Here is a 12,602-nt window from a genome sequence, read left to right on the forward strand (position 1 = left end):
TAAAATTAAAATAATTAATTTTCAATTGAAAACGACCAATTATCTGTTAAAAATAGACGAATGTTTAGCAAAGTTGAGTTTTCGACCAAAAAGGATGACTTTCTAACAAAATACTATTTTCAACAAAAAGATGTATTTTAAATGAAAAATATAATAGTTAATATTTCATACTAAAAAAAGAAATCTAAAAAAATGTCAACACATTAGTTGAAATTTAACCAAATAGTTGAATTTTTAATCTAGAAGATTTATTTTCTACCAATAAACTAGCGTTTTTTTAAAACAAAATACATCAGTATTCAAATAAATAGTTAATTTTTAAATTATAAATGCATGAAATTTTTTATTTCTTGGAATCTTGTGAAATAACCTAAAATCTTGCAAATCCTTTTAAACTTATAAAATCTTTAAATTCCTTGGAGATACTATCTATTTGTGTAGGTTTTTAGTAAATTCTGAGAAATCCCTATAAATACTTGGAAATCGCGTTAAATATCGTGATATTTATCATATTTCCGGTAAGGTCTTCAAAAATTTTGAAAAATGAAATCCTCTGAAATCCAGGGTGACCGTTTTAATCAAAGAACAAAATTTCCGGTCATTTCCCGATTTTTCCCCGGTTCGCAAATATTTTTCCCGGCCAATAAAATTTTAAAAATCGAAATATAAAGCTAAACAGTAGAAGTACAAGTAATACAAAATAAACAAAAAACTAAGGCATTCAAAGTGAAACTCTTGAATTTTTAACTTTTAAAATGAAAGTTTAAAAGTTTTTAAATTCCAAAAATTTCTATTGAATTGTTCAATAATTTACATGTAAAAACTGGAAGGTACTGACACTTTTCAACTGAATAATTTCAAGTTTAAATCAATTATACTGCAAAATTCAGAATTTTTATCATTCATAAATTATAGAGTTCAAAGATTTAAATTAAGTTCCAAAAATATAAATCCAGGTTACTATTTTCAATACACTAAATAATAGAATAAATCAATGAACTTTAACAATGGTCAAAATTTATGTTATTCAGTTATTTTAGGCCAATAAATATTTTTTAATTTACATTTTTTTCAACTTAAAAGTTGTTAAATTAGAATTTAAATTATTTTGATTTTAAATAGTTTAAGCATCCGTGAAAAACTTTTAAAATTTATTTCAAAATCTTGAAAAATCTAGAATTAGTTTTAAATTTTTTCAAATTTAGCTTTATTTTTGAAACTTTTTCAAAACATCTTAATGACTTTAAAAATTAATTAAATTTGTCCTACAAATTTTAGAAAATCCAGCGAATTTAGATAGATGTCCTTAAAATTTGGATTTATAAATAACAATTGAACACTTATTATTTTTAGAAACAATTAGAGTAATTTCATGAGATATTTAGAAGTATCAAAAAGATTAAAAATTAATTTAGAACTTGAAATGATTGCAAATAATTTTAACAAAGTGTGTTTACCCAAAAAATTTGGTTATTCGTAACGAAATTTCGGTGCAAATACTCACAGCCTAATTTAAAACAAAATGTAAATTTTTGCAGATTACAAAAAATTTAGAGGCTTTTTACGAATTGTAAAGGGATCGAAACGAATAAAAACATTTTCTTAAAATTCCTAGGAAAATCGTTTAAATTACTTGATATCATTTTAAGTTTTTAATTAATTTTGAATCTTTTCGAAATTTCTAAATATCTCTTAAAATTACTCAAATTTTTATTAAAATAATTTCGCTTACAAATTAAACATTTTATTAAGTAGAACAAAATTTTTTCGAAATTAAATAGGTTAAAAATGGAATAATTCAGACTGAAACAGAATATATCTGGAAATTCTTTAACTTTCAACGGATTTAGAATCGTTTTATCAAATCAATTATTTTACAGTTTTTAATGCTTAAAGTACCGATCCATTAAAAAAATTATTTATTTATACCTATAGTTGATGAAATAAAACTGAATTATATCATAATTTTAAAAGATATCAATTCAACTAATTATTTAAAAAACTGTTGAAATCGAACTTGGACAGATTTTTCTTCTGAAAATTTGTAAAATTCCCGGTCAAGAAATAAATTCCAGCTTAAAAGGAGAATTCTATAAAAACAGTTGAATTTTCTAATAAAAAAAAATTTCAACCAAGAAATAAATTTTTAACCAAATAGTTAAGTTTTCTACGAAAATAATAGAATTTTCCATCCAAACAGGCAAATTTTTAACAAAACAGTTGAATTTTTAGACCAAAAGACGAATTTTCTACATGAAAGTTGAATTTTTAAATCGTAAATATGAATTTTTAATAGAAAAAGTTAATTTTTAACCAAGTAGTTCGATTTTCTACAAAAATAATAGAACTCTGAACAAACAATTTTTTTTGCTAGCCTAAAAGCCAGATGTTTTAAAAAAAGAGTACAATTTTTAACCAAACAGATGAATCTTAAACTAAAAACGATCAATTTTCAACAAGAGATGAAACTACCAAAATTCTACCGAAAAAGACGATTTTACAAAAAAATATGTACATGAAATTTTAACGAAATAGTGGAATTTTTTATTAAAAACTAACAATTTTCAACCAAAAATGGACCAGTTTCATTTTCAGTTTAAAAAATTTTAATCTTAAGCCTAAAATCTCATTAGGTTTTTAGATCAAACGAGACATTTTATTCAAAATAGTAGCAAAAGTAGTTTGTTTCCAAACAAAAAAAAAGATTTTTTAGAAGACCACAACTTACCTGTAGAAAAACGATTTGCTTATTTTTTGTCGGTCATTTTAAACAATTAAAGCAGTTTTTCAATCACGGCTTATTGGGCATAGCGTAGCTAAGACTTATGTAAGTTTAAAAATATTTTTATTATGAAAAAAAAAATAAAATTGTTGGGAAAATTCAACTGGCAATTATTTCAAAAATTCATTTGGGAATTGGAAAGTTTTGCCAATTCTGTGGATAATGCTTATTTTTGGTTTATAAAAGAAGTTTTAACTTTTTTTAACGTACCGAAATTGTACTCGACGATTTCGAAAAGGTAAAAGTACTTTGCAGTCTCTGCGTCCAAGCCCACTCTGCAACAAACTGCATCGTAGACGTCCTTTACCGGGGCAGCTTTAGCAACGGTAACAGTAACAACTTCGCGATCAGGAAGTAGAATTTTTAAATCTACGGCAGGTCCTTGATCGCCATCCTCTTCCAGTCTATCTGTGAGAAATTCTTGCATTGCGTCGCTTTCTGCAATTACCCGAACTGCACACACTTTTTCTAAATATTGCTCCAAACCCCGTCTTCTTGCGTCTAATTGCTGTTCACTGAGTCTATGAACAAAAAATTATTCATGATCTGGGACCGTTAAAAAAGTACGTCAAGGTATTTAAAAAGCTTTTTAGACTCCCTCCCCTTTTCAACAATTTTGTTTTTTAATTTCAATATAAAACGCCTAAAATTTCAAGTGGAAGTATATTGCATTTTCAACAAAATTGCTGAACTTTTCAAAAAACAAAGAAATTAATTTTAGACCGAACAGTTGCATTTTCAACGAAATAGTTGAATGTTTAATCAAATAGTTCAACTTTCAACCTAAAAAATCTATTTTCAAACAAATATTGGAATTTTCAAAAAAAAAAAGATGTAAGTTCAACTATCAAATTGTTGTACTTTAAAATAAATACTTCAATCTGCAAGACGAAAAGATAAATATTTTATAAAACAGTTCAATTTTCAACCAAGAACTTTTCTAACAAAAAATATGCATTTTTAACCCAAATGGACGATTTTTCATCATAACAGTTGCATTTTTGAAATGAAAACATTACTTTTTAAAAGAATCTTTGAATTTTTAACATACAAAGATGATATTACAACTAAATGGTCGAATTAAAAAAATATATATATTAAACTTAAACCACAAGCAGTCTCCATTTTAAACAAATATTTGAATCTTCAAGTCTGAAATATACATTTTTTTTAGAAAAAAAATGAATTTTCAACCAAAAACTTTTTTGCCAAAAAAGATGCATTTTTAATTCAGAGAAACGAATTTTCAATCAAAAAATTGCATTTTGGACCAAATAGTTAAATTTTCAAGCAAAAAAACACTAATTTTTTAGAAAACAGTTAAATTTTTTATCCAAATGGAAGATTTTTTTATTTAGAAAATTTATTTCTGCAAAATAAAATAATTTTTAGGCAAATATTTGAATTTTTAACTACAATGATGTATTTATAAAGAACAAAACAATTGCATTTTTAAAACAAAAGACGAAGTATTAACCAAAAAAGATGAATTTTTAAACCTTAAAAATAAATATTCAATAAAAAAGTTAATTTTTAACTAAGTAGTTGGACTTTCTACCAAAATAATAGCATTTTGAACAAAAAAATTGAATTTCTTTAGCTAAGAAGCCAAATTTTCTTAAAAATGGTTAAATTTTCATACAAAAAATATGAATTTTCAACAAGAAAGTTCATTTTCGTAAAAAAGTCCAAATTTAAAATAAAAAAGATTATTTTTAACAAAATAGTTAAATTTTGAAGAAAAAAGATGGATCTGCGAATAATAATGAATTTTTAACAAATAAGCTAAAATTTCAACCGAAAAATTGTATTCTCAGTCAAGATGGTTAGTTTGATATAAAAAACACGATTTTAAAACAAATTAAGTGCAAAGATTTTTAACCAAATTGTGAAATTTTAACCAAAAAAAGAAGTTTAATTTTCAGTTGAAAACAAAAAAAAACATGATTTTTGAAAAAAAATAGTTAGATATGAAACCAATAAAATGAATTTTTAACAATGTACTTCAAGTTTAAATCAAGTAGTTGAAATTACAGCGAAAAAATGAACTTTTAACAAAACGATTGAATTTTTTAACCAAAAAGACTAATTTTCGACAAGGCCGTTCAATTTTTTACAAAAAGGTTGAATTTTCAAACCATAAAGATGAATTTGCAACAAAAAAAATTTAATTTTAACAAAATTGTTAGATCCGAAACCAATAAAATGAATTTTCAACAATGTATTTCCAGTTTAAATCAAGTCGATGGATCTAAAACTAATAAAATGAATTTGTAACAAAGTAGAACTCAACATTCAATCAAATATTTGAATTTTCAATCTAAATGAATAATTTTTTTAACAAAAAATGCGATATTATAACAAAATATGTATATAAATTTTTAAATATTTTGAGGAATTTTCTACTAAAAAACTATTCAGTTGCAATAAAAGATGTATTAGTTCAATTTCAAGATGAAAAAAAAAATAATGTAAAACAAAAAAAACGAATTTTCGATAAAAAAAGTGTAAGTTCAAACCAATAAAATGAATTTTGTAACAAAGTAGTTCAACTTTCAACGAAAGAAAGATACATTTTCAATCAAAAATTTAATAGTCGAATTTTCAACTAAAAACGTTCAATTTTCATTTAAAAAAAAACGAATTTTTAACAAAATGGTTAAATCTTTAAACAAATAAGAGAAATTTTAATCAAAAAAGATTAATTCTAGACCAAAAATATAATAACAGATTTTTTAAGTTAAAGCGAATTAACTTTTAACCCCTTTTTCTCTCGTATAAATTTGCTATAATCAGATTAAATCCTGGCGGGAAAAATAAATATATTTTGATTTCTAAATTACTTACTGGAAAGGCCATTTTCCGGGCAATTTAGGAAAATTGAACCCGATGAATTCCTTCTTCAAGGCCATATGGAGTGCGGCAAATTCTCGATATCGACGAGAGCACAAATGACGCCCTGCCATGTGGACATTAAAAACGATATACCGTTCATGTTTTCTTTCGCGTACATGGTAATCCGGTACACTAATGGGTAAGGACCTTTTTTCACTATAATCCACCGAGGCATAGCTAGAAGAAAAATATTAAATATTTATAGTTTAAACAAATTTCATGTTATTTCCATTAGAACACATATAACTTTTCAAACAGCCATAAGTAATGAAAAGTAATATTTACAGTACTAAAATTGGAATCACAATTTAAAGATAAGACAGAAATTCATTTCCGAGATAACGTGTTGCTAATTTAGGACCAAAACAATTTGATTAGAAAAATTATCCAGTTTCGAGGAAACAAATGTGTCAGTTGATAATCTCACGGTGTCTATCACTGGCCGTCAATTAGAGGCTCGGCTGCGAATTGTGATAAAAATGTAATCATCAGTTTAAATGAAAAATAAAAACTTCCCAGAATTTCAGTTTATAAATGGGGGTGAAATTTTCGATTTTTTACAAAAATAAATATTTGCTCCCGAGATATGGGGTGACTGTATTGCATTAAAAGAGTCGATTTTTTTTGCTGAAATACATATGAATAAGAGAATTTTTTTATTAAACAATAATAATTTCTAGAAATTTCGATGCTGAAGTGTAAAAACATATTATCACGATGCTCAAATACTAAACTAAAATTTTAATTAATTTTTTTTTATTACTATATTTATAAATGAGAATTCGAACAAATTCTTTTAACACATCGGATATTTTATTTTTTCAGAATTTTGTACGCAATAAACCCATTTTCGAAAAAATGTTGATCATCTAGTTATCTACTTTCACCCTTTATATATTAATTAATAATAATAAATATATACAGAAACGGAATTCATTGAACGATACATTAATAGTTTTGCAGACATTCCCTAAAAAGGCTTACACTAAATTTTTCTAAATTTCAAAAGCTTTGAAAGATTGCCAAGGATTTCAATAGCTTTCAAGGGAATATTATTTTAAGGAATGTTCAAGGCTTACAAACGTTTTCAGGAATTTTTAAATATTTTCATTCAGTTCAAGAAATTTCACAAGAATTAATTCAAGTATTTCATCTTATTTCAATGATTGTAAGAGGGTTTCAGAGATACAAAATTCTTATAGATATAAACAATTACTAAAAGCTTTATAATGTTTCTATATGTTTTACAAAATTCCACAAGAATTCTGAGATTTCGTGTAATTTCGAGGATTTCAAGAGATTTTCAAATATTTCATAGAATTTCAGAGGATTCTGAAAATTCCATGTGGTTTTAAAGAATTTCCTGGAGTTTCCGAAGTTTTGAAAGGATATCATAGGGTTTATAAGATTTCAGGATATTTAAAAAGATTCCAGAAGTTTTGGAAATTTACAAATATTTTAAAGGATTTTTAAAGAATGTCAACGGACTTAAAGGAATTTTATCAGGTTTCCGAGGGTTTTCATAATTTTAAAAGATCTTAAAGGCTCTCAATATGGTATTTTAAAGAATTTTCCAGAATTTCATAGGACTTCAAATATTTTCAGGAATATCGCCAAATTTCATGTCATCTCATGAAAATTCAAGGAATTTTATAATATTTGAATAGATTTTAAAGAATTTATCTACACAATTGATGGATTTCAAGGTTTTGAAGATATTTTCCATGATTTTATAGAAATATCAAGATTCTAAGATATCACAAAAGATTTTAAGGAATTTTCAAGAGATTTGATAAATGTCAAGGAATTTCTAAGAATTGTAATGATTTTTAAGTGTTAAAAAAATGCATGTGGTTTTAAACAAATTCGGAAGATTTAGAACCTTAAGACCCATAAGGTTTTAAGATATTTTTAAAAATTACAAGATTTCATGTAATTTTAAAGAATTTATTCACAAGAATTGAGAGATTTTAGAGCATTTCAAGAATTTAACGGGATTTCAAAGTTTAAAAAAAGTGATTTTAGGCTATTTTAAATTTCCAAAGAATTTTCAAGATTTTTAGGTATGTATTTAAAATAATTCAATACAGTTAGGGATTTTAAAGGATTAAGGAATTTTAAAGTTGCTCAATAAGGCATTTACATTAATTTCCCAGGACGAGACTTTAAGGGAATTTATTATATTTTCATGGATTTCGAAGAAATTCATTCACCATTATTGACGATTTTCAAAGCATTTAAAAGATTCCAAACGACTTTTAAATATTTCAATGCATTATCAAACATTTTAAAGATTTGATTATATTTTAAAAGATTCTCAGCAGTTTTCAATGTGTTTTAAAATTTGCAAGGATTTGCAAGGTTTTCTTAAAAATGATTGTAGGGTATTTTGAAATTCCACGCATTTTTCCAGCGCTTTTAACAATTTCCAAGAATTTGAAAGATTTTTAGGTATTTAAAGAAATTCCATGTGGTTTTAAAGAGTTTTATTAGTTTCGAAAGATTTGGTACGATTTTATAGGACTTGAAAGATTTTAGGATGTTTGAGAGGATTCGAAAAGATTCCCAAGGACTTCCAAACAGTTAAAATCAATTTCAGCGGAGTTTATAAGATTTCCAAGGGCTTTAAAAATATCAAGGAATTTTGAAGGGATTTTTTAAGGCATTTAAGTGGATTTTCCAGGACCTCAATAAAGATTACGTAGGACTTCAAATATTTCGAAGGGTTTCAAGGAATATCATTATATTTCACAGGGATATCAAGGAGTTTTATAATATTTTCGTGGATTTCGAAGACATTTATTCGCAAGAAATGTTACGTAGTATTTTGTTTAATGTAATAATTGTTTTTGATTTAAATAATATAATAGTGTTATTTTAAAGTCTCAAACGTTAAAAATAGCTTCTCTAGGTTCAAAAATGATTGCGGATGTTTTTATACATGTACGATTAAAAAATAATAATAGAAAATAATATTTTCTAGTAAATAATATTCGCGCGTAAGTGGAAAAAGACCACTATTTTTTGTAAACGTGCACAATTTTTTTTAACTCAATACTAAGGCCACTTCAAAATAGCAAATAAATGCCAAATTATGATAATTAAAACTTTAAAGTATATTTAAACGGAAGGAGAAAAGATATGCTGAAGACATTTTGTTTTTAATTTGAAATAAGATTTCCATTAACCGAATCCAAAAAAATGTAATATTTTTGTTGATATTTGAAAAAATTCTAACTTGATACGATCTGATTTTTTCGAAAATATTTTATATTATTATTTGTTATCGAAAACTGTATATTAAAAACAGGGAATAATTTTTGTATACATAGAAAACGTATTTATAGTTCACGGATTTTATCAGATTTCCGAGGATTTCAAATTTTTTAGGGAAATTTAAATGCTCACAATAAGGTATTTTAATCAATTTTCCAGAATTTCAGCAAATATCAGATTTCATGGAATTTCACGGCTTTACAAAGGAATTTTTTGGGATTCAAACGGATTACAAAAAATGTGAAGTCATTTTATGATATTTCAAATGTAAACTGGATAAGAACCAATTTTTCGAAATTCTGTTTTAACTATTTCAAGTAATATGAGAATGGTAACTGGATAAGAACCATTTGAACAGACCTGAAAAAGTCCGTACTGTAATATCGTGATTTTGTACAAGAATAGCAGTTTTAAGATTTCTGAGATGGAAAACTGGATAAGGAACACCCTCCCTCTCACATTGAAAAAAATGTCCTCAATGTTTTCACATTTTTAATATAGATTTCTTGAGGAACCTAATATGGTTCTATGATTTTATTATACTTTTATATCGAAAAACCTAAGATAGAAAAATGTTTTTTTTTCCTGCAAAATTTTACGTTTTTGCCTTATCATTCTCACTAGGATGGACCGAAAAAATTCAAAACGATCAGATTCGTTGGTAATAGCGCTGCAAATTTTCTTTATGGGATTATCAACACATTAAAAAATAATATAAAAGTTTCTTACTATTGGGCATGTCGATTGAAAATGTTAAAATTGTTAATTTTTCAGCGTATGGGAAAAAAATGTTTACTCAAATTTTCTTGCTTAACTTTTATGGAACTGAATAAGCTTAGACGGAAAGAAGTAGGAAACGACTTTTTGGTCAAAATATAATATGACAAAAAAAGTCAAAATATACACTTTTCTTGATTTCAATCTGAAGTTGCAGAAATTTTATTTTTATTTTTTATTCTCTTTTGAATGAACTAAAGAAACGTACTTGTTTGTAAGTATCAAACAAAATTCAGAATCCGTAAAAAAATTGTTTATTTTCTATTATATAGAGAGTGAGAAACATAATAAAAAGATGTACCTAATATCTTCACAAGGTTCCAATCTCTCCGCTTCCTGTGGTGTCACTGAGATCACAGTTAAGGTCAAAACATCGCCTCCGGACTTTATCAGGTCCACTACCTGCTTGTGAGTTGCACCCTCGACATTAACATTGTTTCTGAAAGCATAAAAAGTGAGAAACGTCACTCTGAAAACAAAACTTGCGCCGTAAGTTTATTTTCAGTAAATTGAGCAGAATAACTAGAAATACTGAAAAATATATGTGATTACACCACCAGGATGTCCAAAAAGATTTATTTTTAAAATTTCCTGAATTTACCCTGAAAATTTTTATTTTCCCTGACCACAAATATTCAAAAAACAGCATTTTTATATTGTAAAATTTTTAATATAGAATCTTTTATGAGCGGAATTAAACAATTTTAGTTTAGAGTATACCGATTTCAGCGTTTTTGTTTTAAACCAAAAAAGGTAACTCTTTAACCAAATATCAATTTTTAACAAAATAAATCAATTTTAAACAAGATAGTTCAATTTTTAACCAAATTGTTGAATTTTCAATACGCAAAGGTTAATTTTTCTTTACAAATAGATAAACGTTCAACACATCAGCCGAATTTTCGACTCAAAAAGATTACTTTTAAACAAAATACTTGAATTCTCACAAAAATAATTATAATTGTAAGAAAATAGTAAAATTTTCAACCAAACAGATGATTTTTTAAACATTTTTTATAAATTATAAATTTATTTAACCAAAAAGAAGAATTTTAAATAAATGAAGATTTTTCAGTCAAGAAAGAAAAAAAGTTTATCCAAAATTTGCAACCAAGAAAATTAGTTCTCTACAAACAAACAAAAAAATAACGAATTTTCAGATTTAAAAAATTAATTTTTAACAAAAACTGAAATAGTTATATTTTCAGTTTAAAAACTAAAGAGATGAACCTGTAATGATAAGAATACATTTTTATGAGATTAGTTTAACTGTTACCCAAGTAGTTGCATTTTTAATTACAAAATATGATCTTTGAACAAAATAGTTAAAGTGTCAACTAAAAAGATGAATTCTCCACTATCATAAAATGATGAATCTCCATTTGGAAAAGTTTCATTTTAAGTAGGAAAAAAAAATATTTAAAAAAAATAAATAAAAATAATGAATTCGCAACCAATGAGATGAATTTTCAAATCGTGAATTTTTAAGAACAAAAAAAAAGATTTTTTAATCAAGTCAAACCAGCGTCAACTAGTTGCATTTTTAGTGCAAAAGAGATACAATTTCTACTGAACCAGATGCATTTTTAAACCACAAAGATGAATTTCAAAACAAAAAAAAAGTTAACCGTTAGTTGCACGGTGGGAACCTGGGATCACACCAACTTAAATTCAGATTCTTTCCTTTTAATTAATTTGTAACGTATTTAGGTCGGGTTTTTTATGTTCAGTAGCTAATTTATTAGTAAAAGAACATAAGCACATAGTTTTTTTTGACATAATTGTTTATAATAATTGTTAAATAAATAAAACAAACTTTAAAAAATGTTCTTTTTCGATAGAATTCGTTTTTGAAGAATCTATTCCACATAATAAACTAAAAAGCCCTACTAGGGAGTTTTTGGGGTCGCTGATTACGAATCTTAATTCAGAATTTGGAAATATTCAAATTCAACGTGGTGGATTCAAGATGGTGGTTCCAACATTTTGAAAAGAAATATACGAGCTTGAAAATCTATACTCGGAAGTTTTTGTGGTCGCTAATTACAAATCTGAAGTCATAATTTGGAAATATTCAAATTCAAGATGGCGAATTCAAGATGGCGGTTCCAAAATTTTGAAAAAAGAGATATTCGAACTTGAAAATGTATACTCGGGGTTTTTGGAGACGCTGATTACGAATTTGAAGTTACTAAATTCAAATTTAAATTTTTCGATCAAATATATTTTACATTGATACGTAGATCTTCGAAATCGCACATGAGATTTTAAATAGATTAATTTCAATAATGTAGGCATTTATGGAATTTCGCGATTTTTTTCATTACGAATTAAAAATTTCATCAACATTTCAACCACAATTTTTGTGTTAGTGTTTGGCCATATTAGATCTATTTTGAAGAATTACGAGAATCTAATCATAGATCAGCGATCGTAATCAGCGACCCCAAACAACCCTGACTATAGGTTTTGAAGCTTATATATATAATTAAAAATTTGCCATAAGGACAACCGCAGGATTTCGTCGGCAGCGGGTGCTAATTTGAAAAATTGCACCCGCTACCAGCGAAATCGCGGTAAAATTTCAGCCACAACAATGTCTCACAACCGTGAGATAGGTGGTTACAGTCAGTAAAGGAATCAATACGAGGATCCAGCAAAAGCCTCGTGCACCCTAAGAACACGGAGCGACCCAAGGACAACCGCCTTCTGCATTTTTCCCGCAAGTGTTCTAGCATATTTTTAACACGCAGGGATGCTTTTTAGGCTGTTAGCAAGTGAAAGCTTGGCACCTCCAAAAGCGCCGATGATAAGGACGATCAGTTTAACAGAATATTCCGGGTACAATCGTTGCAACTCCCTTATAAGGTCT

At 26.4% G+C, this 12,602-nt stretch overlaps 1 protein-coding gene across 2 annotated transcripts in view; it reads right to left on the reverse strand.

Annotated features, from left to right (window-relative positions):
* Window positions 1-12,602, reverse strand: part of LOC117167997 (sorting nexin-27) — a 50,174-nt gene that overhangs the window by 14,641 nt on the left and 22,931 nt on the right. For both annotated transcript variants that reach the window (XM_033353306.1, XM_033353307.1), the window contains exons 2-4: window positions 10,032-10,169; window positions 5,630-5,854; window positions 2,993-3,303 (exon numbers count right to left, since the gene is read on the reverse strand). In XM_033353306.1, the coding sequence (XP_033209197.1) occupies window positions 2,993-3,303; window positions 5,630-5,854; window positions 10,032-10,169 (674 nt within the window). The remainder of the gene's footprint in view (window positions 1-2,992; window positions 3,304-5,629; window positions 5,855-10,031; window positions 10,170-12,602) is intronic.

The sequence above is a fragment of the Belonocnema kinseyi genome, chromosome 2 (assembly GCF_010883055.1).
Source record: "Belonocnema kinseyi isolate 2016_QV_RU_SX_M_011 chromosome 2, B_treatae_v1, whole genome shotgun sequence".
In the NCBI taxonomy this organism is placed as follows: Eukaryota; Metazoa; Arthropoda; class Insecta; order Hymenoptera; family Cynipidae; genus Belonocnema; species Belonocnema kinseyi.